The sequence below is a fragment of the Oenanthe melanoleuca genome, chromosome Z (assembly GCF_029582105.1).
Source record: "Oenanthe melanoleuca isolate GR-GAL-2019-014 chromosome Z, OMel1.0, whole genome shotgun sequence".
NCBI classification, from domain to species: Eukaryota; Metazoa; Chordata; class Aves; order Passeriformes; family Muscicapidae; genus Oenanthe; species Oenanthe melanoleuca.
Window position 1 is genome coordinate 30,755,620 of NC_079362.1, and position 26,752 is coordinate 30,782,371.

The following is a 26,752-nucleotide window of genomic DNA, read 5'->3' on the forward strand; positions in this document are numbered from 1 at the left end:
ATTGAACAGACAGCAGAAAACTGAAACAAGGCCTTAGGAGTTACTTACTACATGGTATAAAACAAAAAGTTAATCTAGTAGATTACATAAAACAGTACACAATACCATTGTATCTATATTAAATCTAGAAAAAGAAATAATATAGATTAGGAATCAGATGTAATATACCACTGAAATGATGATAGTGTACACCAAATCCTTTCACTCAGCCTCAGAGGAGTAACCACAAATCAGCCATCCTCACTTTGGAGGAAAATCCCACATATTTGTGGACATTTCCCGCTTTGTGAAAATTTGGTGTAGCTTTTCTAGTTTGTAAGGTAAGGTGTTCATCAGTCAGAAATTTCAGCTTATCTTTCCAGATGTCACTTCCACAGCAAGATGTTTGTTGTCAGCTGGGAGTATTACTCCCATGGTGCAAAAATAACTCACTACAAGACAGCTTGTTGTTTCACATTTTTTCACCAATTAGCAAGAAATAGGTATGTCCTGCTGGGGCAAGATGCTCTGTTATTCCACCAGATAAAAGCAACAGATAAGCTCTTCTGGGGTGAGATGCCCTGCTGCACCCATCTGGACCACAGAGACACAGGGTGTACAAGACTGCTCTCACTGCCAGCCACCACGAGGGTGCTGCCAGCCCCTGCTTACCTGGTGAGTGTCTCCTTGCAAAGAAGATTGAGGAACAGCTGCAAGGTGCTGGCAGCTGTTTCTATCCAGGAGGCTGAGAGATTGTGCCTGGGTCCAGCTCTGCATCTAACCTGGCTGTGGTGTTAGCTGTTTGTTTAAACGGTCTCACTCTTTCTCTCCCTCTGGCCCTCCTCTCTTTCCTATTCCTATCTTCTCTCTTCTTCACTGTTTACTGTTAAATAAAATCTATACTATTGCCTTTGGTACATAGTGTTGTCTGCACATTAATTTCTCCATAGATGTTCATGGATGAAAAGGAATGGCAAAAATCAAAAGGGTCCAAAAAAGCCTCACAAGTTATTAACTACACACTCAGCATGGCAATTGGTATATGTTTTGCCACTATCTTCTAATAGTAAGAGAAACAAAAGAATAAAAGAGGGAAAAAGAAGGGAAAAAGAAATCAGGTGGGAGAGGAAGGAAGTTCACAGTCCTGAGTCCAGCATTGATCCAGCCAACAGGTGTTCAGGGTCCCAAAAGATTGCCACCCAGCCTCTATGGTGGTACATTTTTATAGGTATTAGGTTCCTCACTCTTCATGTAAATGAGTTAGCATGTGCAGCCCAGTATTCTGGACCTTTCTGGAAATGGGCTGGGGGGCTTTGAGGGTTTTTTGGTGGTCTTGATTCTCCCTCTATTGGTCTTGCCTGCTCCTCAACCCCACTCCTGCACTTAAACTGTCCTTTATGTTGTGTAATCACTATGGACTGTAACAGGAAATTCAGCTCCAGAATGGTGCTTCATATAGCTCCCCTTTCCAGGCACATCCTGTTATAACTTGCCTAGTTGATGGCTGTTGATGTTTAGGGCACAGCAATGCATTAACGCTTTACTGCTTGGGTTTCTACATTGGTCAAAAAACCCAGTAACCATCTGATAGGGACAAAAATCACCCTTAGGACACAGAAGGGCTTCACATTCTTAATGACAGGGCAACATCTGCACCCCTTTTTTTCCTTTCTCTTGTTTTCCTAGTGTTGTGCTTCTTGCACTTGTTGTTGCAGACTTAAGGTGCCAGATGCTACTTTTCCACTGTAGATGTATCAATATCTGTAGGGAAAGCACTGATCTGTACAAAAAGAAGTGTGAGGCCAAATTCTTCCTAGATGAGGATGAAGGGATCCCTGAGTTCAGGGCTGCCTGGGCAATGATCAAGCCAGAATTTTCTAAAATTTGGATACAGAATATCCTCAAAGCAGAAAGTGCTTTTTTTTTTTTTTTTTTTTTTGCTTACAATTCAAAATTTAATTCAATTTAATGAAATTCAAATTAATATAACTCAGAATGAAAGGGTTGTAGTCCACTACAGCCCAAACTGCAGCTGGTCCGTTCTGGTCTTCAAAATATTTTTCCCTTTAGGTACCGCAAGATATCCTTCAGCAGATTGAAGAATTGCAGCAGCTTCTCACGTGGAAATGGACAGGGTTGTGTTGGACCTGGAGCTACTGTCTGCAGAGGGGCTGAGGTAAAGGCTGGCGCTGGTGCTGGTGCTGGAGTAACTACTGGAACATTGAAACTTACTCCTGTCTTGTACCGGATCCAGTTGTAGTAGTACTGAGTGGAGCTGAAGACTGTAGGCCGTTTATATCTAGCACAGCCTATTCCCCAGCTGGTCACACCAACTTGCCAGTATAAGCCACGACTCTTATCTTGGCAGACAAGAGGCCCCCCGCTGTCACCCTGAAGCAGAGCAGAGAGGATTAAGATGCATTTGTGTGCCTGTCAACAGTTAAGAGTTGGATCCTTTACTCATCCTTTACTCCCCCAGCCCCTGCTGGAGAACTGGATTCCTGGCAGAGCAAGGCTCTGCTCCAGTGCTGGAACCCGCAGAACCTTGACACCACTGGGAGAAGGTTGAGGGCCTGTAAGGTGGGGCTCTCTGTCTCCCCTGTGGTTGGATGTTTCAGGGTTGGCAACCTCACCGAGCAAGGACCCAGAGATGGCAAAGGGGGCAAAAGCTCCAGAAGTGGTGCAGAGCTGGGGGTGGGAGAGGGACTGGCCAGGGGAAGCAGGTGCTGGGCTGTGCTTGGGTGGTGTGGTGGGGCTGCCCATACTGCTGGGGGCTGGGGGACTCAGAGCATGCTCCTACCTGGCAGGTGGAAAGGCCGCCTTGCCCAGCACACACTTGGAAATCATTGACGAGCCCATCCAGCCAGTCGGTACTGTTGCAGGTCTTCCTATCCACGTACGGGACCTTGGCCTGCTGCAGGATATCATTACCTGCAGCTGTGAGCAGAGAAAGAAATTAACTCCCAGCAGCTCCTTGCTCATTCTCCTGGCCTGCCCGTGTGTTGAAGTCCTTCCCTAGGGCTTGGCTCTGCTTCTAGAGTGGTGCTGGAGTGCTACGTCACTGCTGTCTGGCATTGGGCAGCAGGTCAGGCCCATCTCTCCAGAACCATATATCCCACAACCCAGCTTTCATTTTGACCTCTGCTGTCAGGAAGCCCCAGCCATCTCTCCCTGGTGTTCCAAGCTTGCCCTCAGGACACAGGTCCTTTATGGGAACTCACTTTTTACGATTCTGTCACCCCAGCCAGCAACGTAACAGTTAGTCAGCTCCGGCAGTTTTGTTGAAGGAGTAGGCAGGCAGGCAAGCTGAATGGTGAAGCTGCACTTTGCTGGACGCTCCAATTCCAGCAAGGCAACGTCGTGAAGTATTAATTCAAAATTATATTTTTCGTGTATAATCAGCCGCTTAATCCGGTGCACTTCCACCTCAGGGCCTATCTGGCCCAACGAGGTACCTCCAAGCACGACGGCCCACTCCCTGATCGGACTGGAAGGCAGATGGAGAGAAGTGTGAGAGGGAGTCATGTGCTGTGACAGCCCAGCACTTCCCTGCCTTCTGCTTCCTGAGGCAGAGAGGAAAACAGCACTACAGAGAGCAAAAGTAGGCTCGATATATTTAAGCTGGAGGCTGCTAGGAAGCAGTGGCCATGAGCCCAGTCCTCTCCGTGAGCAGTCTCTCAGCTGGGCCCTGCAGTGTCCTGGCACTAGGCAGACTGCGAGGAAATGGGATGGGAATAGCACACACTGGTGTTGTGGGGATATCCCTGTACCCAGGTCCTCCTTACTTTGTGACGTTGTCAAAGCAGTGGGCTGCTGTGAGGACCCACTTCGGGTTGATGAGGGTCCCTCCACAGTTGTGCATAGATAGCGGCGGTTGAAAGTAAGTGCGGACACTGGCAAGGCCAGCCCAGGCCCCATAGCCTGGCATGACATTTGTGCCACCCACAACGCGTGATGAGCTGAATGTAGGAGGCATGGGCCGGAGTCCACAGGTCTTCCTGCAAGCAGAAAGTCATTACTGTCCTGAGAGAAAGCTTGCTGCTTTGCAGACTGAAGGTCAGCAAGCTTCCCTTCCCACAAGGCCATGGTTGCAAAGCTAGCATGGCCAGGGAACTTCCTGGGGAGCGTGTATGTCTGCCTGTTTCTGCTTTAGTCCTGTAGACAAGTGGCGCCAGCAGCCTGCGTGCTGGTCATAAACTGAGACTCCCACCCAGCGTTTTAGAAATTGGTATGGCCACAGGTGGCAGGCAGGCATCCTCAGGGAACCCCCTAAGCTTTTGCCTGGGCCCCTCAGAGCCTGGGGCTACTTACCCACAGGCGCCATATGCAGGCCCACACAGAGCCAGAAGGATGAGGGTGCACAACAAAATCATTGTTGTCAGAGACCCAAGTCAGCAGCAAGGAGAGAGAGAGAGAGAGAGAGGACTTGTCACCTCCAAGGCAGCTGCCAACTAAGTGCCCACAGAATTTGCACCGCTGCAGTGCCCTTGGCGCTGGGGCTGATGTCACAGAGGGACCGGTTCCATGTTGTCGGCATGGAGCTGGCCTCTGGAGCCAGGGGGGAGGGCCAACGTAGGGGCATAGAACCACAAAACAGTCTGACTGGAAGGTATCTTTAGGACTGACTGTTCCAAACCCCAGCCATGCACAGATGCCTTCTACTACACCAGGTTGCTCAGAGTCCCATCCAAGTTGGCCTCAAATGGCAAAAGGAATGGGACATCCACAGCTTCTCCAGGCAAACTGTGCCAGTACCATGACAATGATACAAGATTTTGCTTCTCATCCAAAACTCCTACAGAATTTGCAGCAACAATGAAAAGCAATACACATTCTGATTTTTAAAAACAATTTGTGACATCGTTTCATTTGCTTTGCTTGAGACAGAAAAATCAATGAATCAAGCTCTTTTAGTGTTGTTTAGAAACCAACTATGAAAAACCCTAATTAAAAGTAATTTTCCTTCAAGAAGCTGTAGCCCCTTTACAGTTGAGCCTGTTTATTTAGTTGCTTCCATTAGACTGCTAAACAGCTTACCCCTATTTCGAGAGGTACAGCAGCTGTTCATGGGACTGGCTGCCAAGTTCCTCTCTTTGATTACCAAATTCCAATTTTCTTAGCTTTCTTTTGATGAAGTTCAGGGAGGACCAAGAAGATAGAAGGTTCCTGCCCACAGTCCAGCTTCAAGTTCCCTGGTGTGCTATACAGCACACACACAGAAGGACCAGGTGTCAGCAGCCTAAGACACTGCATTGCCAGCTGCTGTCCCCAAGACCCAGAAGTCCCTAGGACCTGCAGTCCTTTACTCCACTGCACCTTTGCCCTCCTCTCTGACTGCACACAGTTCTGGCCCTTTGGAGGGACTCTTTCCCTGTGTGCCTGACATGCCTGCCCTCAGCTTCATTTTGGAGATCCCAGCTCAGGGAGGCCTTGCCTCGCACAGGAGAATGAGTGGAACTGCAAACACAGTTACCTGTGAAAATATATTTTCTTAAGGCCACTAAAGGCCATTTTATTTCTACAGCAACTAGGTCACCATCAGCCATTGTGCACATGTGGAGGAGGAGTGTGGGCAGGACAGTGTGGGCCTTTGGCACTGAGGCTTCCTTTGGATCAGAAGGCATTGCCCCAGAAGGAAAGGTTGTGCTCCGCTGCAGCCTGAACTGGTGCCAATCAGTCCTTCCCTAGCATGCATTAGGCTCCCACCTCCAAGCTGCAGTTGAAATTGAGTACAAGATGAGGCTGGGTTTTTATTTCTTTGAACTCAGTAAATCTGGTAATCCCCTTCCCCTGCCTTCTTTACATGGGAAAAATGAAACAAAAATATTTGTTTTGATTTGTTGCTGTAGTTCTTTGGCTTTTAAGGCAGAAATGTTCTTCAGGCAGTGCCAGCAGTGGTATTTCAGGCGAAGTGGGCATGAACTCTAGGCCTTGGCTTTTGCAAAGGGAAAAAGAGGGGAAAAAGAGAAAAAAGAGAAAAAAAAAAAAAAAAAAAAAAAAAAGAGAAAAAAAAAGCAAGAGAAAAGAAGATAATAAGAAGAGGATAAAGGTTTCCCCTATAAAGTGTCTTTGCACCAAGGGAATCCTGAACCTCGTGTGGCTGGTCTCACCCTTGCAGGTTCTTGAGGGCCTTTGTTGCTGATGGCCATGTCCTGTGGCCAAGTATGATCTAGGGAGGCCTGCAGGTGTCACCTTTGGACACTGAAAGTTGCTGTGGTCAAATCTGTGGGTTTTTGGATTTGCTTTGGGGTTTGACACTTCCTCCAGTTTGGAAATACACCCCTCCCCATTGCTCCTCCTTCTTTTACCCCATTAGAAGGGCAGGAAATTTATTTTTAATCTGAAACGCTCAGCCTCCCCCTCTGTTATAAATATTTTTAGATTCCCACTGCATACAATATACATGATATTACAGGCTGTTTTATATGGGTATGGGAAAAACTGCAAGCCATTATTTTCAGAACTGTGCCTTGGAGGAGAAGCCATGCTGAGGTGTGATGGTTATGGACTTGCATGGACACAGGGGTGGATGATGCCTGGGTAGAGAGAGAAGAGAGCTGTGCACACCCAGCCCCAGCTTGTACCTTCCCCCTGCTATACAGATGAAGAGGCAGCAACTAACTAGGGAATGATGAGCAATGTGGTCAATATTCAGTATGAGAAGGTGGAAGGGGAGTCTCTGCTGAGATCCTGAGAAGGGCCACCACTGTTGTGGGTTTGTCCGTTGCACAAAGTCCCTATGCCTGTTGCACAGTCTTACTGTGCATGCGCAGCAAATGCCATGGTACTACACGAATAAGCACATTTATGTCCACAGGCTTTTAGAAGTATCACAGCCTTTTAACCAAGGGGGAAAACCTCCCCAAAGGTTCTGCTGTGAGCCTTCACCACAGAGCTGGATAATTCATAGTTTGATTTTTCACAGAGCCTGCTCCCTATAATGTGATGGCTAGACAGATGTTAGTCTGTGATTTTCCTTTTTTTTTTTGTTCTTGAGTTCATTATCATGATGCTGATTTGATCTTGTAATCCTGTGCCATTCAAAGATTTTTAAAAACCTGCTGTGTCATGAACAAATCTGAGTTGTCCAGTCAAAGCTGAAATATGAAAAGCAATTTCATAATTTCAGGAACATTTGTTGCCAGCACTTGTGCAAAGCTGGAGCAGAATGGACTTGGGAGAAAGGACAGGTCTACACCATCGAGAGATACAGGGAAAATGAATTTAAGAGAAGTTGGTATTTCCTCCTTAGATGGATGCACTCATTTAACTGTGGTTTCTGCATCAGCTGGCTCCCCAATATCAAGAGCAAGTGCCACTTTTTTGCAGACCTCTGAACCCTGTGCAAGGATGTGCAGACACCACTGGTCATGCACAGTCACTGGCATAATGAACCCCGTAGCTGGAAGCATCAGAAAGAGGAGGACTTCTCTCCAACAGAGCAGGACTACTACTTTAACAATCCACATCACTCATTAACTTCCTTGGGGCTATGTGGGTACTATGTGAGGTCTTCTGCAGGCAGGCCCATGTGGCTAGTTGTTCTGAGGGAAAGTGGCATTGTTTAGCAAGATGATCTTTTAACCTTTTTTATTTTATTTTTTTTTAGGCAGTTTAAGTGCATAATTTAGCTAAATGCATCTTCCTTAGAGGGATCCTGCCTTTAAACATGGAAGTGTGGGGAAAGAAAGCAGTCCATTCTTACACAGAGCAGAAACATGCGTGGTTCTGGGCCAGCCTGCACAGACCTAGGGGTAAAGGCCTAGCCCAGTACTAATGGCTGGACTGGCGTGCATCTGATGCCCACTTGGAATATGAGCATGATAGCCACAGCAACAGGATGGAGTTTTGTCTCCTATCCCCAGACACCCCATCCCAATGGGTACAGTTCATCCTCAGGACCATGAAGGATGAGCAGCACACCCTCCATGAGTTGTTCTCTGAGCTGGATGAGATCTGTATGAAAGAGGCTGAAGATGCTGAGTGGAAAGAAATGGCCAGGCAAATCCTGCTTGCCAGCTGCAAGGGGACAGAAGTGCTCATGCTGGCAGTACCCTTGGGGCTCTGCTTTCTACTTTCTGAAACACTTTCTGCAGCTGCAGGTGCTCATGTGAGCAGCCTTCTCCTCTTGCTACCCGAGTTTTAGCAAAGGAGTTTGAGATCTTGAGCTGAGGAGCAGGTGAAAGACAGTATCAAGTGCAGGATCAAGCCCTATGTGGCCACTCTGTCCTTGCACAGAATCTGAGCTGAGGAGCTACACCACCAATGAAAGGATGTTGCTGGACAATTGTGCAAACAGCATCAAAGATACTGAAGGCAATGTGGGAGCCACACGTCTCCAGGAGTGGCCAAGCTTGGTTTGTCACACAGCCCTTCACTCCCAAATCAACCCTGCCCCAATGGCATCCTTTTTCAGAAGTTCTGCTGTACGTTTAAATTCTGTAGTCACCCCTCTAGCATTGTTAGGCTGGTTCATTAAGTCAATTCATAAGGCCTCCAAGGAAACATCTGCTTATTACACTTCAGCCTTTAAGTTTGCATTATGTACAGCCCCTAATACTTGGTTTCCTACACTTGGTAGTCTCACTAAGTACTACTGAGTAATACTATGAATTCCATAATCCTGCATTACCTGGGTTAGCTTGAACAGTTCAAGTTTTTGTCCTGCACCTATGGCTAAGCTTAACTAGCCATACTAGCCACACTGGCACTAGCCCTAACGAGAATCCAGCTAATGGGACATCCAACTCTCTGGCTCTTAAGATGGAGTGGCAGTCCTTACCTTCCCTTGGAGGCCTTTTCACAACCCTCCTAACACTGGATTTCTTTTCTTTGTCCTGCACTGACACCTCACCCATTTCCTGACCCTTACCCTACCCTAAGCCCATGTCCAACATGAACCTTGCCTTCAAAGGCCATCTGCCTTGCACCAGGTCTTAGCCATTTCTGTCTTCATCAATTCCCAATACACTCAAAGAAAAAAGAGAATTATATTTAAGCATTTCTCATGGAAGGGGGAATTGACTCCAGTACAACTTATTAATAGGGCTGGAGACTCCCTAACAGAAAAACTATTTAAAAACCTCTACAACTGACATAACAAATGTATGCATATGCAACAAATGGCAAAATGAAAAAAAACCTCCCCAACTTTCTAGATTTTCTTGGTACACTTTCCTGTCTAAAACTCAATTCCATGTTACTGTTTCATAGTTGTCACTAAAGCATTTTAATAGAATAGTAAACTTTTAAAATTTCAGAGTAGAAATCAGGAGGAAAATGGGATCCTCTTCCAGAGTTTTGATTTTAAATGTTTCAAGACTCAATACTATGGCCAGGGATGAAATAAAACATGTTTGAGGGAACAGCAGGGATAGAAAAGTGGAAGTTTACAACTGACTTCTCATTTAATTTAAGAAGTGATTAGAAAGAAAAAGATGATACATATATGTATACACACACATGCACACACATGTATATATGCAAATATTAAAATATGGAAATAGTACTTCTGTAGAATTTCAAAGATTAAAAATAAAGGATGAATCAAAATAATAACACATGACAGTATAAAAACTCCAAGAATATTAATTGCAATTCTCATTCCATAATTTAACAACAGTTCTAAATCTGCTTGCATGAATCTGCAAAAGATACGTTTTTCTCTTTTCATTTTGCTACCAAATGTATGTTTACTCTTGCATGTATTGCATATTTATACAATTATACCTCCAAAATGGCTTTTTCCACCATTTCTGAAAGACATAGACTGTACTGCAGGTTGCACATTAGGTTTTGGCTTGTATTCTCCAAAAGACTTTAAGGATTTGTCTCATAAGATTTTTTACAATAGCAGAAAAATAAATCATTGAAATCTAAATTAAAAGCTTTTCCAAAACCAATGCCTAAAGAGTGAGCAATGATGACAATCTACACCATGATTTGAGAGTTATCAGGCAATGAAAGACCAGAAGTTTACAAAAATGAGGTGACTGACTAATCTATCAACTGCAAACCCTCTGCAACAAGCGGTGAAAGTCAGTAGTCAAAAGGGCACAAATCAGAATCAGTCTAAGAGATAAACCAACCCAAAAAAATACAATTTTGTGCAGTTGGTCAGAGACCAATACAGCAAAATCAGTAAAAGTTCAACCATTAATGATGAGATTCTCAAAACTATCTGATAAATTCAGAGTAGAAGTTCCAAAGTCACACCACTGTGAAATTCCATGTCTAAAACACCTGTTTTTGCTATCTGTTTCTTCTTTTCCATACTACCATCCAGCCACTTCTATATCTAAAATTGTGTACTATTAGCATAAGATTTATTTTTTTTATGTGTAATTCCTAAAGAACACTATGAAAATAAAAAATCCAAACTTAAATGGAATTATAATTGTATTTATTTCACCTCTTGAACTTTATAACATTCACTATTACTTACATATCTGAAATACAATTCTGTTTCACAACAGCTTCTAGACCTACAAATATGGAAACCACACACAGTTCCGCATTAAGAAAAAAATCTACTGCTCAATGAGCAGTCTGCAAAGAAGTAACAGTTCATGGTAACGCTTTCTTTCATACCTGTCAGTATTAACCCACTGCCAAGAAACTGTAACACAACTCCAAAGGAAACAGCGTAAGTTCCACTTATAAAATAATATTTAATCATTTGTGCAGATGTTTGGTCTACAGATGAAAACAGTTTCAGGGTAAATACTTACATATTGCTCAAAATGCTTCAAGGAAAATAAAAATTTATCTGAGACATGCCCTGAGCTATCTAGATTCCTTAATAGTGCAATGTTGCAGTGATGCCTGGTTTCACCCTGGCTTTTGCAAATGAAACTCAGTAACTGCTCACAGAGCTCCTAAATGGCTGACACAGCACAGTATTATATGCACTACAGCAGTTCTTGTAGCTTTGCCAAATTTCTCTCCATCCACTGGATATTGAGCTGAATTGTGTCAATTGCCTCTTTAACACAACGTAGTTGAGAACTCTCCTCTGACTTTGACTCAAAAAAAGACTTGACCTGCATAGCAAGAACAAAGAAAGAAAAAGAAAATATTAATTTAAATTAACACTAGTCAGACAAATAGGTTCAGCAGCAAAGGCTATGCACATGTTGCAGGAAACCCATTTTTGAGAACTCTTTGTATCTGTGCAAACCTCTCAAAGGAGTTCCCAAAATGCAAGGAAAGCATTTTTCATGGATAGAGCAGCAATAACTCATTTCACCAATAAACAGACATTTATTTACCATATCACAATGCCAACAGAGAGTATGCAGTGTTCTGGAAAAGGAGTCCTATTCTCTGACCAAGAATTGTTTGTTGTAAGCAACCCTCTTCAGTATTCTGGAAAAGTCCCCACACCCTATCATCATTGTAACTGTCAATACTAACACTTAAAGTATTATAGATGAAACCATTAACACCTATCTCTACCAAATTATCTGAATGAAAACATTGGACTGAACCGTAAACGATTCTTGGTACATTAACCTCAAGGCCTTGATACGGAAGACAACAGAGCTTTCTAAAAGTTATTAAACAACTCTCAGCTGCTAATCAACTTCCACAATAACTCTTTGGGATTGTTGATGGAAAAAACAGCATAAAGCAATTTTTATGGCACAGTATCACATTTCACAGATACAGAAGTCATAGCTTGTTTACAAAATCTAGACCAAAATTACATATAAATCAAATCATTATTTTGTGAGACAGTGTGTTCCAGTGCACAGGAAACACAACAGTACTGGTTTCAACTCTGTAATGCAATTCTGTCACAGACTTAGCATACAATTTCCCAATGTCTGTGCATATATTTTGCATGGGTCAAATGGGGAAAGCAACTGATATATATATAAATACTCGCAACAGGGTGCCAAGGATATACAAAACATGTGAACATGTGTTTTCCTCATCCTTCATCTAAATGAAAGCAGCATTGGCACTAGAAAATACCCCTTTCTGTTAGATTGAGCCACCAACCTCAAGTAGATGTGCCTTTGTTGCAAACTGAGAAGTTGACCAGCTAACGATATTCTGGATAGTATATGAGCCTAGGTGAAATCTGAAAAACAAACAAATATTTTCAGCTAGGAGACATTTTAAGATGCAGTTTTGGTATATGCATGCATTCTTTTCTACTATTTCTACCTTTTTGTTTAGAACTTAGAAAATATTAAAAGCATTTAAATTCAATACCTTACATTCCAATTACATACCTTAGTTTTCAAAAGAAGTATATGGACTTAGAAATCTAAGCCTCTAGCTCCCTATTCCCTCTAAAAATATAATGTCAGAGCAAAATCCATGGAAAATTTTCAAACTCCTATCACAGATAAAAGAGTAAAGAACTGAGGACACCACACAGTGAATATCAAGATCTCTATTTGTGGTATGTATCTGTTCTAAAGCTTTACCAGAACTGAACTTGCCACCAGGCTTTCTTTCAAGCAAGGTAACTGTAATATTAGTTATGAAGAACTTGCTAGAGCAGAAGTTTTCACAAGGAGAAACATTTTTAGCAGCATGCAATTGTTTAAAATCAAAGTTGGGATTCAGAAACAGAAGTTTCTAGTATGTTGGCTTTTTGAAGACTTGTGGGGGCTAGCTTTCCTGCTAGTTACCCTTCAAGGCCAGTGAAAGACACCATATTTCTGAAGCAAGTGGGATATTTTGATTATTTGGTTTTAGGAGTGCTGTGACAATTCAGAAACAATAAATGCTGAATTAATTCCCTGGATGTCCTTTTGCATCCATTTGATCCACATAAATATCTTGCAACTGAACCAATCATCCTAGAGACAGCAACCTTCCAAGAAAAATTGAGATTGTTTAGCATTACTCTGAGGCTCTAGAACAATTGCTGAGACTTCAAATTTTACATAGCAAGTTATATTTGTACTCTGTACTCTGATTTTAAAACATTATTTAGAATTTTAATATTAATCTTCTTATATGAATGTCACTATTTATTGTCATGTTTGAAAGAAACAAACAGGTGCTTTTGCCACTGTGAGTTTGAAAGTTTCAGCTGCATCAAAAACCTTACTTTCGTGTAAGTTTTTCCCAGTTCTCTTTGACGAAGTCCCAGGCCAGCAAATATCCAGGCAAACTCTGGCTAACAGTTGCTATGATATGTGAGAGCTCCTGTGACCTGATGATTTCTCCTTCAAGACTGTTCTTCATTAGCCTAGGAGACAAAGCATATGCTAAGAGACAGAAAAAAAAAGTCTGTTCACATGGGTTTCCTGAAAGTCCTCAATAAGATGGCAAAGATGATATAATACATCAAGCAAACAACTTCTGACATCTGGAAGAAATCAATGTTACATTTTATTTCAATAACTGTATTTACTTAGCTTTAATTTTCAGAAATCAGAAGAGTGACCTTAGCTCTAATCCAAGCACCTAAATTTTCACTGGTGTTGGAAAAGTAAATTCTAATAACTTGTAAAAGAAAAACAATAGATCGAAGAGGAAAGACAGGGAAGCTGAAGACTAAATTATCAGGACAAGTTTGCATTCTCCTTGCAGTATTAAGTCTACAGAGAGGAACATAATGTAAAGTCAAATCTTTACCCAAAGAAAGGAATGGAAAAAAGAAGAGGGGAAAAAAATCCAAACAAAAAAATATACCTCAACTAATTATTACTTTGATTATAAATATATATCAATCTTTTAAGGTTCTATAAAATTGCCTGCAATTTTGTTACCTGCACTGCAAAATCTGAAATTTCGTGTTACCAGCAGTGCAAAGCCTTTAAGTTTAATTCTTTTCTCTCTATTCATATTCAGAACTTGGTTTTTTGTGTGGATCTGTTACACATGTCATTTTTGAGTGAAAAATATCAGGTTCTTCATGTGTATGGAAGCCTGTACAAAAAATTTAGATGGATTTTCTTTAGCAATCAGAAATTTTTTTAACAATAGAAAAAAGGCAAAACTTTTCCAAGAAGATTTTATCACTTGTAATTTACATAGCATACAACTTTTTGGCTCCTTCATACCAGATTAGCTTTCTGGCATCTTCTGTGCTGGCCAAGGCTTCAATCATTTTGCTTTTCTCTGCTTCAGAAACTGAACTGAAGTACATCTTCAGGAGGAATTCCCAGCCATCGTTAGACTTGGCTCCAACTGCAAATATGGCTTTCATAACATCACTAGGCAGACTACAGAGAAAACCAAAAGCAACGAAACAAATAAACATAGGGGGCACAAAAACACTCACCCGAGGAAAGAAAAAAGAAGTCACCAAATTAAAATATTAACTTGAAGTAAATCCCTCTCTTTGGAACAATTTGATTCTGTAGCAATTGGCATGATTAGGATTTGACTTGACTGAATTCATGCCGATCTAATACTTTCAGTCACTATGAAAAAGCAAAGCATTTAGCCACATGAAAACAAAGTAAATTGTACACAAAATTGCAAATTTTCTATGGCTCGAAATACACATGAATCCACAGCAGTGGATTAAAAAGTGGGCTTTGGCTTTGCCACTAAATAATCTTCTTTCAGCATGCAGCTCAGGAAAGGCAGATAAAAGAAAATGTATGGCTGGTTTTGCAGCTGAACTTAATGAGACTGGAGACAAAATCTAGCAGACATCCTCATTGTGAAACACCAATTACTTCCACACATGAAACAGTTCAAGACAGAATCACATTCTTTATCAGTATGAAGTCAGTCGTGGTAGGTGGTGTGGTGGGGCTTTTTTTTTTTTTTCGATTGTTCTGTTTGTTTTTGGGGTGTTTTTCCCAAATACAATGTAACAGAAAAACAGATGGGTAAAAGAAGTGGAAGCTCAGTTTTTGTGGTACCTTATTGTTCCATTAGACTTCATCCATGTCTCAAACATCTTGGCAGCAGTTGTTCTACAGTTTCTTATATCATGAGTGCAGGCAAAAGATAGCAGTGCTGACCGGAGCTCTCGTTCAGACAGGGTCCCATCATCTGTCCAGTGCTGTTGATCAATTTTATCTCCAAGCAAGTGCTCTATCCTATGCTAAAGGAGGAAAAAGTTACTAGCAATAGCTAATTCCTTCCAAGAGGATTTTCTAGATATAAAATCAGTTTAAAATAAGAAAGAAAAAAAAAAAAAAGGTTGAGCTTTCAAAATGTGGAAGATAAACATAGTAGTTTTTCATCTATTTATTCCAACTTACACATGGTATTTCTCAACTGTAGGAATAAGTAACAGATACCACATAAATCTGAAAGATGGGCCAGGTTACATCTTTCCATTGCACCTAAAAACCAGAGACTACTCTTTGAGCCATGGCTCAGACTTGCTCATAATCAGCTTACAATCTCATTGTACTACAACTTCTGTAAGTTCAATTGCTTATAACTTCACCAAATCACAGTAAATATGACTTCATTTAGCACAGAGAAACAACTTCTATATGTCTCTAGGCTGAACACCCTTCAATTTTACTGTTCTGCAGCTTGCCAAAACCACAGCTGGATGCCTGATCAACTACCACAACTCAGCTGAAACTTCTGGAACTGAAATAAAACTGCATAGACACTGCATTGCAAAACAGAGCTCAGGCTGTTTATAGCAGATACATAGCAACTTTGCGAAAATTAAAATAGTGCACTTTTTTCTTATGTTTCTTTAAGCAAACACAGATTATCTCTACCTATCATAAAGAAAAAACATCTGCTATTTTATCTAATAATATTATAATTTTCTTATAGACTAAACCCTTTTACTCACATTTTTACACCATAAAGCAGCAAAGTTCATTTTAAACCAGTAAATGAAAATGGAGAAGAAGCTCCATAAAATGAAAGTACAGAGAAATGAAAGACATATACTCATCAAGAACAGAACCTACAATATTGATTTCACTGTCAAGTCTGTAGAACTGTATTGTATTACTCTATCACACAACTAGAACAGGACTATGACAACCATACTTGTGTTTCTATTTTTACAGAAAACGGTTCTGGTTTATTCTCCTGTATCTCTACAAAGCAACTAGATCTACAATCTCCAGCCACTCTAACTTTTGAAAATAACTTTTCTGTGCAATAAAGGTGCATGGAATATGTTCAATTACATATTTGTATTAAATTGACCTGTATGGGCACTTTAAGATAGCCCCGGACATCACTGTGCTCCTACTGCACCACACTCCCTACAAAATATTTTGGGGCATATGGGTATGGTATGGAAACAGGAGAAGGAGAGGGGAAGAAGCTGGACCAAAAAGTAGCATTTTGGTAAGAGATCATTAGAAGAAGTTGGCAAACTGCCAACTCTCTTGAATCACCGTCCAGCTTAGTGAAACTGAAGACTATGTTCAGCAGTCAACATGTAAAAAGAGCATGTAACTATAAAGAACATTATAGCTAATTATTCAAAATTATAATTTATGAAAAACTAAGACATACCATGACCCGTGCTGCCAGTTGTTGTTCACCCTTTTTGTCTAAAAGGCTGTATATAAGACTCAGCTGAAACAAAGCTTGAGTAAGTGGTGCAGTGCTGTTCTCTTCATTGAGGTAATCAATCAATTGAAAGGCCTTTTCCAGAGACTCTCTTCCTAGACTATGGGCCAATGAACACAAACGTTAAAATGGATTGCAAAACAAAAGCAATTCCTGAAACAAATCACAGCTGATGCTTTCCATTACAGTAACAGAGAGGGAAGTGAATAGAGAGAGTGACATAAACAATTTACATGTGGAAATTTTCATATTTTAACTTCAGTGAGATTATAACAAAGCAACAATGGCCACTAACATGCCTTCAGTTAACAAAAATTGAAAATGAGTAAGGAAGTGCAGCAAGGACGTCTGAAAATATTCATCATAAATAAGGGTACTCGGATAGAACAGCAGCTTCCAAAGAGACTATCCATAATGGTCAGCCTCACCTGCTCTGAGCGTGGTAGTGAAACACAAGAGAGGGCACCAGTAAAAATTTAAGAGGGAAATAGCTTACTTTTCTAAAGTGAAGCACTAGAGTACAGGAAAACCGTCTAGCAGATAGATTACTGGACACTAAAGAAAACAATGTCTTCCAGAAATGGAAACTATCATGTGGCTCTCTGTGATCCAAATAAATAGATGATGCTATTAAGATGAGGCAGATAACATCTAGAGCATCAGTGAACAGTTTTAACAAGCCTATTGAAGACTGAATTAAACTTTCTCTAAAGCAGTTGTCTCTAGAAACTAAATATGATCTTCTCTGACTTGGACAAAACTTGAAACACATATTAAATACCTTTTCCAATACAGAAGTCTTACCGTGCAAGGTTGAAGATATTGTTGATCAAATTTGCTCTGTCTTTAGGACTCAGAGCAGTGTGGTTTTTTTTCAACAGATCAATCAGTGTTTTCCAGTCTTCAGCATAGTGTACTATGTAATAGCCGTTCATGTCCACATTGAATTTTACCCATTCCACCTCTTCTGGAAGTTCAATGACAGCTAGTGGACAAACAGTATGTTATCAGCAGAAACAAACATTTAACAACCATCTGTTCAAATCAAAGTCTATGAAGTAGACTAGTTCCAGAAAGACAGTAAATTCTTTCACACTATTTCCCCCTACACTGAAGAAGGAAAAGCCAGGATGAATGTTTCGACAGACAGCTCAAAAATTTGAGGTTGTACTTCCTCATCCCTCTTCCTATATCTGATTGAACGAACATTGTCACAGTCTGCCCCGAGTTGCATCAGTTAATTTTTCTCCTTTTGTCTTGTCGTTCTTTCAAACAGCCCCACCTACCTCCAAATACAATATTTTCCTACACAATTATATAAAATAAACATTTCAGTGGAAAGTCACTTCCTAACATTTCAGCAAACTGGCAGTACTTCGCACCAGATCTCTGAAATCATAATTACTTATCTGTAATATTTAAGTAATTTGCTACTGAAGCTTTTAGTCACATACCTGACTTCTGATCCAGTAAATAGGCATTAGTACAATGGGTGAAGTTGCACCTATTTGTTATGTAAGTGAGAGGAATATGCCACAGGTAACTGCAAAGGAAAACAAATGTTTACTGACATGTTATATACATATTATCTCCCTTGAATGGTTTGTTTTAATTTAAGCACGTTTGTATACTAATAACACTAGAATAACTGAATGCTGTGTAAAATAATAAAGTATAAATCTCACTTATATAATCAGAATATGATGAAAGAATAAATGCACATGCATAAAAATTATATTTTTTAATCCCACCACATTGAGAAATGGGTAAATTTTACAGAACAGATTAGGTTCAAAGAGAACTTTTAAGGTCATCTAGCTCCCCTGCAATGAGCAGGGACATCTTCAACTAGATCATGAAGATGATCAGAGTCCCATCCAACCTGGCCCTGAATATTTTCAGGGATGGGACACTGACCACCTCTCTTGGCCACCAGTGCCACTGTTTCACCACCCTTACTGTAAAAATACTATTCCCTATATCTTGTCTATATCTACCCTCTTTATTTTAAAAACATTATTCCCAGTCTTATCAAGACAGAACCTGCTAAAAATCTGTCCTGATCTTTCCTTTAAGTACTTGAAAGAATGCAGTGAGGTCACACCAGAGCCTTTTGCTTGCCAGGATGAGCAACCCAAACTATCTGTCCTTGTATGGGAGACGTGTTCTGTCCATCTGATTGTTTTTGTGAACCTACTCTGGACTCACTCCAACAGGTCCATGTCCTTCCTGTGCTGGGACCCCAGAGCTGGATGCAGGGTTCCAGGTGAGGTCGCAACAGAGTGGAGCAGAGGGACAGAATCCACTCCTTCCCCTGCTGCCCATGCTGCTTTGGATGCAGCCCAAAATATAATTGGAATTCTGGGCTGTGAACACACACAGTTAGCCTGTGTCCAGTATCACCAATCCTGCCAAGTTCTCCATTGCAAGACTGCTCTGGTTTGTTCATCCCCCAGCCTGTGCTGAAACCAGGGGCTGCCCTGACCAAGGGCCCACTGCTCAAGTTTGTACAGATTCCTCTGGATGGCACCCATTCCCCCAGGCACACCAAATGCACCACTCAGCTTGCTGTCATATACAAATTCTCTGTGGGGGAACTTGATCTCACTGTGTAGATCACCAATGAAGATCTTAAACCACACTAGTCCCTGATGGACTCCACTTCTCCTAGTACTTCTTTCCCAGCTTGTTTGTCCAAACTCATACAGACAGTAAATCTCCGGCTGCATCAGAAATTCATCCAGTATTATTTTTACCTGAATCCAACATTTTTTTTCTGATCTTTTACAAGTTAACTAAAATTTAAAAATGATCCAAGTACAAGACTCAAATTCCAAATCATGGTGTAGAAACCATAATTAATTGCACACCACAAAGACATTCTTAAGTGAACTGCAAACTGGAAGAATAAATGCTAAGGAGGCTCATAATGACAGTAAGGACTTAGATATTTAGAGAAAAACACAAATCTGAGTGGGATGAAAAGCTGCACATATTAATCTGATTTTGAGAGGGACCGCCTCTATGAATGACTCACGCAGGGTGCTCTTTTTCAAAACCCTTTCATGCATGCCCCAAATTTACTTCAATTAGAAACAGAAATTACTTAGCTTAAAAATTACTTAGCTTTTCTTTCTCTGCATAACAAAAATAAAACAGGGCCCTCTAAATTCCCATATTTCAAAAAACAAATCTCTTTCACAGACCTCGTTTTCTGCAAGATGATGAAATGAACTCAGCTCCTGTTAAAACCTCAAACAACTCAGCAAAAACAGAAAATTCAAAAAAATTCACACTTACATATTTTTGTTAGAAGACACTGTTGAGGTAAGTTACATTTGAAGGAAACAAAATTTTAAAATTACCAACTGCTACACCATTGCTTCTTCAGTATTTGCATATGTACTTCCTTTTAGGTTTTGGTACAATGGATATTGCCTCGGTCATATATTCAGTCATTTGCTGTCATGCAGTAGTGTAATTTTAAAATTTCGAAGCCAAGAAAGCACTGATTCTAGCTTTTCTACCTCCTTGTAGCAAAGCCCAAGGTATACACTGAATTTTGGAAGTAAGAAGGGCAAGCTTTAAGACAGGATCCATGTATCTGTAACTTCTGTAGAACTTCTACAACCTGCCTTTCTTCAGTCTTGCTAAACACACAAAACTTCCGTAAATGTAGAGAAACCTTTACTTAAGAGATCTGCCTTTTGCTATTGAAAACTAACTCATGATGTCAAGCTTAAAAGCTTCAGGGAAATTATGCATGTAAGAAATTGAGATTATAAAGGGTGTCACTGATTTTTACCAGTTGCCTCAGTGGAAACAGACATGGACCTTTAGGCAGATACTAGATGTGTGCATTTCTGTGCTGAATTCTCTATTACTACCTGCCTTCCAAGTAAACACTAAAAAAACTGAATACAAGTAAGGAAGATGTACAAGGTCTAAGACAGTAGCCTGCTTTTAACGGATAAAAAGTATTAAGAAGGAAATAACCTTGCATCTGATGTCCAATTCTCTGGTTCCACACGATACAAAAATTTCTCTTGTTGTACTGAAATAATCTTTCCCTTTCGGACAACAGTGACTAAAGGAAATCCTTTATGCCCAATCCAAGTCTTCATCATTTTTTTTACATCTAATGTTCCATTGGTAATCTGTAAAAACAATCATAACATAACAAGAAAATAGAAAATGGAGAATACTTAACTTTCTTAAGTTACCAATTAAGTGGTAGCATGATTCCGCATCTGTAAACAATCACTCTGACAGTGAACTTTAAATTTGCGCCACTTTCTGGGCCTGGCTGTGCAGCTGGTTTTTAAACCAACGAAGAGTGCACCTGCCTAGGCCATGAACTGCCAGCTTTTCCAGGAAAATGCCATGAGAGACAGTATCAAAGGCCCTGCTGAAGGTCAGGCAGATAATACCCACAGCCTTTTCCTCAACCACCAGGTGGGTCATCTAGTCATAAAAGGAGACCAGGTTGGTTAGGCAGGACCTGTGCCTCCTAAATCCATGCTGCCTGGACCTGATTCACTGATTGTCCTGTATGTACTATGTAATGGCAATAAAGATGATCTGCTCCATGACCTTCCCCGGCACTCAGTTCAGGCCAAGAGGCCTGCAGTTCCCTGGACCCTCCGTCTTTCCCCCGTCTTTGTCCAGTCTCTCCACTTCCTTTCCCTAGCCTCTTGGACCCCCACAGAACTGATGACTCTAGTCCTCACTCTCTTCTGCCTTGCTTTCCTAAGCCCTTCACACTCATTTTACAATTAGACACAGCCTTATGCCTGCCTTACACTTTGAGAGCTACCTGTACAGTCTGCTTTCCTAAAATTTCATTGCACTTGTTAAAACGGATGCTACCACAAAGTTACACTAGTAGAGAGTAACCCAAGACCTCTGCTTGGTTGGATTTAACTATCCCTTGAAACTAAATCTTATCCAGAATTTTATTACTTTCATTCTGGTCTTAACACACTATCCATGTAATTCTAGAGAGGATATGTCCATACTGGATGGACATGCATAGCAGTACATACCCACTCATAGTGCTTTTTTTGGGATGATACTCAATGTAGGCCTAGAAGTTTCAGTAATCTATCTATACAAGAGAACTTTGGAATAGGATGAGCAAAAAATTCTGAGTATTTACCTGAAGTCCAATATCCTATTTTTTTCATGAACAAGGAAAAAGAAAAAAAAAACAACAAACTTATGATACTCTCAGAGAAGTGGAGAACAAAAAAAAAAGAAAATAAGAACCGTGTGTCAAAGATGGATACCTCATTCATGCTGTCCCACAGATCATCGCTCTGAGCAGTTCCGTAGCTGTGATTATGCAAGTATACCTCAATGCCAGCTTGGAAAACATCCTTACTGAGATAATGCTTCAGCATCAAAAGAAGGGAAGCCCCCTGTAGGGAGAAGAAAAAAAATAAAATGAATCAGTAAATTGAAGTTATAGAACTTTTTTAAGCATATGCATATTTTAGCTCTTTCACAGTACAGGAGTAAGTCAGAAGCTGGCAGATCTTATTCCAGTAATATCCTTCAACCATACTCAGTTGCCTTTGAAAAATACTCTTTTACTATTTCATAAATTCCAGATACAGTTCAGAAAAAGCTAATGCCATTTGAAAATCTTTCCTAGCTTCTTTGGAAAAGAAAAATATTTAAATGCTCAAACTACAAGTAAAAAATAGACTGGTAGAATATGTTATTTTTTCCAATTAACATAATCTTTAAAATATTGCCTTCTTCCTGCTATGTCTCTGCTGGCTGCCACTTTTCATTACCAATACTAATCTGTATGGTACAGAATAGCACTTATGAGTCAGTGTTTAACAGTCACACGATGTGCAGTTATATTAAAAACCTAAAAACACAGGAAAAAGATGAGATAACACTACCACTTGGCAAGCTGGAATTTTAAAAATGATAGAACAAGAAAAACAAGTACATTTTTATGTGTTTAAATAACCTATGTCTTGTAAATAAAGAAAAATAGCAGCAACTGAGTTTTAGTATCAAAAGGGCTGTGAATGTTTCTATGTCAAAGCCACAAATAAGTAAATTGCCTGAGGATTTGCATGCTCTAGAACTGAACACAGATGAGCAGCCATAGATCAAGAATTGTTTAAAGGTGCACTTTACAGTTTTGGTACTATTTCTAGGAAAGAAACAAGTAAAGGAGAAAATCTTAGAAAGATAATTCATTGTTCTCACACATTCCAAACTCAAGTTCTGGAACAGGAGTAACACTGTATCTGAAACTTAAGGCTGCCTGGTAATTCCCTACTCATCAAAAGTCAGGAGTAGCCCTTACAACAGTTTTTGATAATACGGACACAATTTCCTCTCCCGTATCCATACTTAACCTACAGCACTGCTCCTTTGTTTTTCCTACTGTCATATCCTTCCATACCCTCTGTTGTTGCAGATGGATCTTGTCCAACCTATGGGTGTTAGGTTTCTTGACAGTATGCAAAACAGTCAGACTAAAAATAAAATTGTACAATTACTCCTGTTCCAGACAGAATGTAGAGGTCACCCACTCATCTGTGTCAGTTGGCAGCCCAGTAAAATAAATTCTGTTGTACAATTCAGTAACAGACAACCCTTTGCTTATAAGGGACTACATTGCAAGTGTTTTTTCACTTGAATTGCCAGGAACTCCACCTAACCTATAGGGACAAGAGTAGCAGAATACAAAAACTTCATGCATGAAGAAAAAGCTATGGAATAAAATCCTCTGCAACACAGAAAGCAGCTGTGAGAACACTATTTCTGACAACGTGCAAAACCCGTTTTGGTCAGCTCTTAAAGGTGTAGATTGGTACAATTCTATTTGAAATGTGCACACACTTATTAGTAGCAATGAAGTAATAAAATAATTCTCCAAATATAATGTTATACTAATTTAATGAAACTCCAATCAGTTAGGGAACTTTTCCACTAAAATTATATAGAGACATTTCAATCAAAGACGAATTTGTATTTCTAAAGTTATTTGGCTACAGACGTAATTGTGCCAAACGCATAGCTTCCAGAAGTTCACCAAAAAGGGAATTACTTTAGACAGCACCTCTGAAGCATGAAACAACAGCCATGCCTTTCGATAAAAGGAGAGAACCCAAATTCATTTGTCAACCAAGGTAACCTGGAAATCACACACATCTGTTCTTGCAGGTGAGAAAACAGAGTCCAAAATAAACGGAAGCACATCACTACTGTAGATCTATCTGGCATCCCAGACTATTCAAGAATGTCAGACGACAGGTGTTGACCAGTTGAGACTTGCAAAACAAAGTCAGAGGAAACAAACCAAGACTGTCATGGGAACTGCATTCCACTCAGCAGAGGAAAAGATGGCATTTGACTAGTTTCTAGCAGAAAACAGCTGTCCCCATGATTTCTAATTAGATGAAAATACAAGATAGTGATGGAAAGAAGTGGCAGCTAATCCAAAATAAACAAACAAAAGGCTTTCCTCAACACTACCAAAATCTGGTATGTAAAACCTGAGACAATGTGAATAAAAATTTTGCGAATACAGGTATTTCCTCTCTCATGCATTTTTAAGCAAGGCACTGAGATGCTTTAGTAACATAAGCCTCACACACAACTCCCACTTGACATTAGAAATAATTATGTTTCAAACAACCAGAATATGCAGTAAAATAATTTGCATTCAGAGGCAAGCTTCCAGCACAGGGTATTTCTAAAATACTGTTTTTTTTTTTTTGTTTTTTTTTTTATACCAGGGAGAATATAAGATTGAGTGATTACTTTGGTGTTTTTTTACTCTTTTTTTAATCTTTAAACTTGTTATAGTCTACTCTCAGAAGAATATATGCCTAACTGTTTATGTTGTTTTACCTATTGGTTCCCCTCTCACATCTTCATGAGTATTAGATTTTGTGCTCAAGCGTTCAACAAGATGGTAAGTAAGGCCACAAATACAGATAATATTTTCCTAATTAAATGCTACATAGATGCTTAAAAACATAATTGAGAAATCCTGCATTGTTTAAGTATTTACTTGTGATTCCACATTTATATTTTCAATAGCTAATGTATCACTATCCAAATATTTTGCAATGTTTTTATAGTTACCTTGATATAAGAAAGAGCATCAAACATTTCTTCGATTTGCTCTGAAGACTGAACAGCAGAAGAGACTGGATGTGAAGAATTCAAGACATCCTTCATCATAGCCTTGAAAATTAAATTAAGGAAATCTTCATCCTAGAAGAGAAATATTTTTTGCTGTTTAGGAACCTGAAACATACATGTCAAGCAGAAAAATAAAAGTGGTCTCTGCTTTGCTTCTCCATTGCTCTAGGCAGCAAAAGAACTGACAGTTTATCAATTTTAAAAGCTACTATTTCCCTGACACATATTAGCAATGGAATCTCACTTCTGAGTTTGCATTATTATACAGAGCTTTAAGCCTGTCTCAGGCAAGTGTGCCATTAGCACTAGACAAAAATGCACCCTCTAAATAAGTGTATGTCAAATTTCTCATTTGGCTGACCACTGTTCTCAGTTCATTTACAGGCAGCAGGGAATATAAAAATATGACTTTCATGCACTTTAAGCATGAAGTCTAGAGAAATTATTTACTACAGTAATGTTTGGGAGAATGTAAACAGCACCTTATCTAGTGATTACCAAAGCCTCTCACTTATTTTTTTTCCAGAATGAGGATATTTGAATTTAATACATTGGTACCAGATAAAGAAAACCCCAAACACTGAAAAGAAGCTGATCTATATTGGTATTTGTCCATTTCACTTCATCATGGCAAGAAAACAATTCTCCATACAGTAAAAAACTCAACAATAACAACAACAACAATAATAACCTCACAAAACCCCTCTGTGAAATACAATAAAAATAACTGTTAAAGTTTAAAATGTTAAGGTTATTCTTGAATGGAGAAGTTCTGGGTGATGTCTTTTATTTTTACCAAAACACATTCTGGCACCATCAAATAATGAAATGAGATTTTGGTCAAGGCAGCTTATGACACAGCTTTTGGAATGAAGTACACATATGTTAAATGTGTCCTTGCTAAAAAAGGACATTACTTTTGTGTCCCACTCTCAGCACATATGCAGCCAAGAAGCAGATTGGCTACGTACTTTTGGTGACAATGAAACCAAACAACCAAACTAGGCCACATGAAAAGTTTTGAAACATTCAGTGCTGTAAAAGAATTCTACTGGACCAGGTTAGCAACTCAAGTTTCTTAATACTAATAAGTGTGAGTTAAGACCTCAAAACTCACACTTCTTCAGAATGCTGAGAAGAACACATTCTGTCAGGTAGAACACAGTCGGCATAAACCAGGTGTTTAATCCCATGACTAAGACATAAACACTCCTAGAAGTTTATTTCAGGGCTAAAGTATTTCCTCTCCTTGGAAATATATTTATCCAGAATGCAAAATTAGTCTCTCCACTACCCTCTACATTTAATTCCACTGACCTTTTTTTATCTGCCTGTCATTCTCAGTAACAATAAAGTTTTATAGCAGGAGTTGATATGCTTTCCCAGGAGAACAGACACCAAATTTGAATCCATTATGTTTTCCAGTGTCTGAAAAGCTAAGTCACTTACTACATGAGTGAGTTTGTAAATAATCGCTAAATTATTTTATCAGAAATATTCTATCCTTCAGCTATATATGTAAACAGAAGTGCCAGTGGGAGCAGTGCTTTGTACTAAATGTAACTCAAGGCTATCAGAATCCTTTGTGGTGGACCATTTGATACTTTTATGCCAGGTCCGCTCATTCCTGAAACCCATACTGATTCAAAAACAAGCAAGTACCATGATGATGGGAAGACAGGAGTTACCTCATGTGGGGAAAGAAAACAAAGGGAAGTTGTAATTCAGAGAACAAAAAGCATTTAGCTGGAAAGAAAAGTCTATTCAGTCAAGGCAGCAAAGATGTAACAAAGTTTAAAAAAATGTAACCACCAGCAGGTGCACCGCAGTTTGCGGAAAGAATTATTATATAAGCATTTACCTTTGAGAGAAAAGTCTGATGTTGCAATTAGGGAATTGATCACGAATATTATTGGTTAGCAAGCCTATTAACAGTTACACTATGAGCTTTCCAGCTCATGCTATTCTAACTCGATGGCGAAGATATTATAAAAGCTATGGACACTTTTAATAAACGTCTCTGGTTATACCATGAATGGGGACAGTGCTTCTTTCACATATGTCTCCATTTCACATATGTCTCCTTGAAGAGGAGACATACAATCTTCTA

General features: G+C 39.9%; 2 protein-coding genes across 3 annotated transcripts in view; both read right to left on the minus strand.

The window, feature by feature from the left end:
* Nucleotides 1-1,212: 1,212 nt before the first annotated feature.
* LOC130265236 (acrosin-like) lies at nt 1,213-4,535 on the minus strand. Its single transcript, XM_056514153.1, has 5 exons — nt 4,291-4,535; nt 3,765-3,977; nt 3,201-3,466; nt 2,780-2,916; nt 1,213-2,370 (listed from the first exon to the last, which is right to left on the minus strand). Exons 1-5 carry the CDS (start codon nt 4,350-4,352, stop codon nt 2,029-2,031), a joined length of 1,020 nt encoding a protein of 339 aa, XP_056370128.1. The 5' UTR covers nt 4,353-4,535; the 3' UTR covers nt 1,213-2,028.
* Nucleotides 4,536-10,364: 5,829 nt separating this feature from the next.
* The window catches only part of LNPEP (leucyl and cystinyl aminopeptidase), a 55,468-nt gene continuing 39,080 nt past the window's right edge, over nt 10,365-26,752 (minus strand). For both annotated transcript variants that reach the window (XM_056513859.1, XM_056513860.1), the window contains 11 exons: nt 24,583-24,714; nt 21,750-21,881; nt 20,458-20,618; nt 17,916-18,004; nt 17,266-17,446; nt 16,405-16,561; nt 14,823-15,007; nt 14,010-14,171; nt 13,052-13,192; nt 11,986-12,067; nt 10,365-11,021 (listed from right to left, as the gene is read on the minus strand). In XM_056513859.1, coding sequence (XP_056369834.1) covers nt 10,890-11,021; nt 11,986-12,067; nt 13,052-13,192; nt 14,010-14,171; nt 14,823-15,007; nt 16,405-16,561; nt 17,266-17,446; nt 17,916-18,004; nt 20,458-20,618; nt 21,750-21,881; nt 24,583-24,714 — 1,554 coding nt within the window. In that variant the 3' untranslated portion in view covers nt 10,365-10,889. The remainder of the gene's footprint in view (nt 11,022-11,985; nt 12,068-13,051; nt 13,193-14,009; nt 14,172-14,822; nt 15,008-16,404; nt 16,562-17,265; nt 17,447-17,915; nt 18,005-20,457; nt 20,619-21,749; nt 21,882-24,582; nt 24,715-26,752) is intronic.

What these genes read in the sequence shown, in the direction of transcription:
- LOC130265236 (XM_056514153.1), bottom strand. Translation starts at nt 4,352, where the DNA reads ATGATTTTGTTGTGCACCCTCATCCTTCTGGCTCTGTGTGGGCCTGCA. An exon ending in CCTGCATATGGCGCCTGTGG is followed by an intron (nt 3,978 to 4,290) that starts GTAAGTAGCCCC and finishes TTCTGCTTGCAG; the next exon opens with GAAGACCTGTGGACTCCGGC. An exon ending in TGCTTTGACAACGTCACAAA is followed by an intron (nt 3,467 to 3,764) that starts GTAAGGAGGACC and finishes TCTGCCTTCCAG; the next exon opens with TCCGATCAGGGAGTGGGCCG.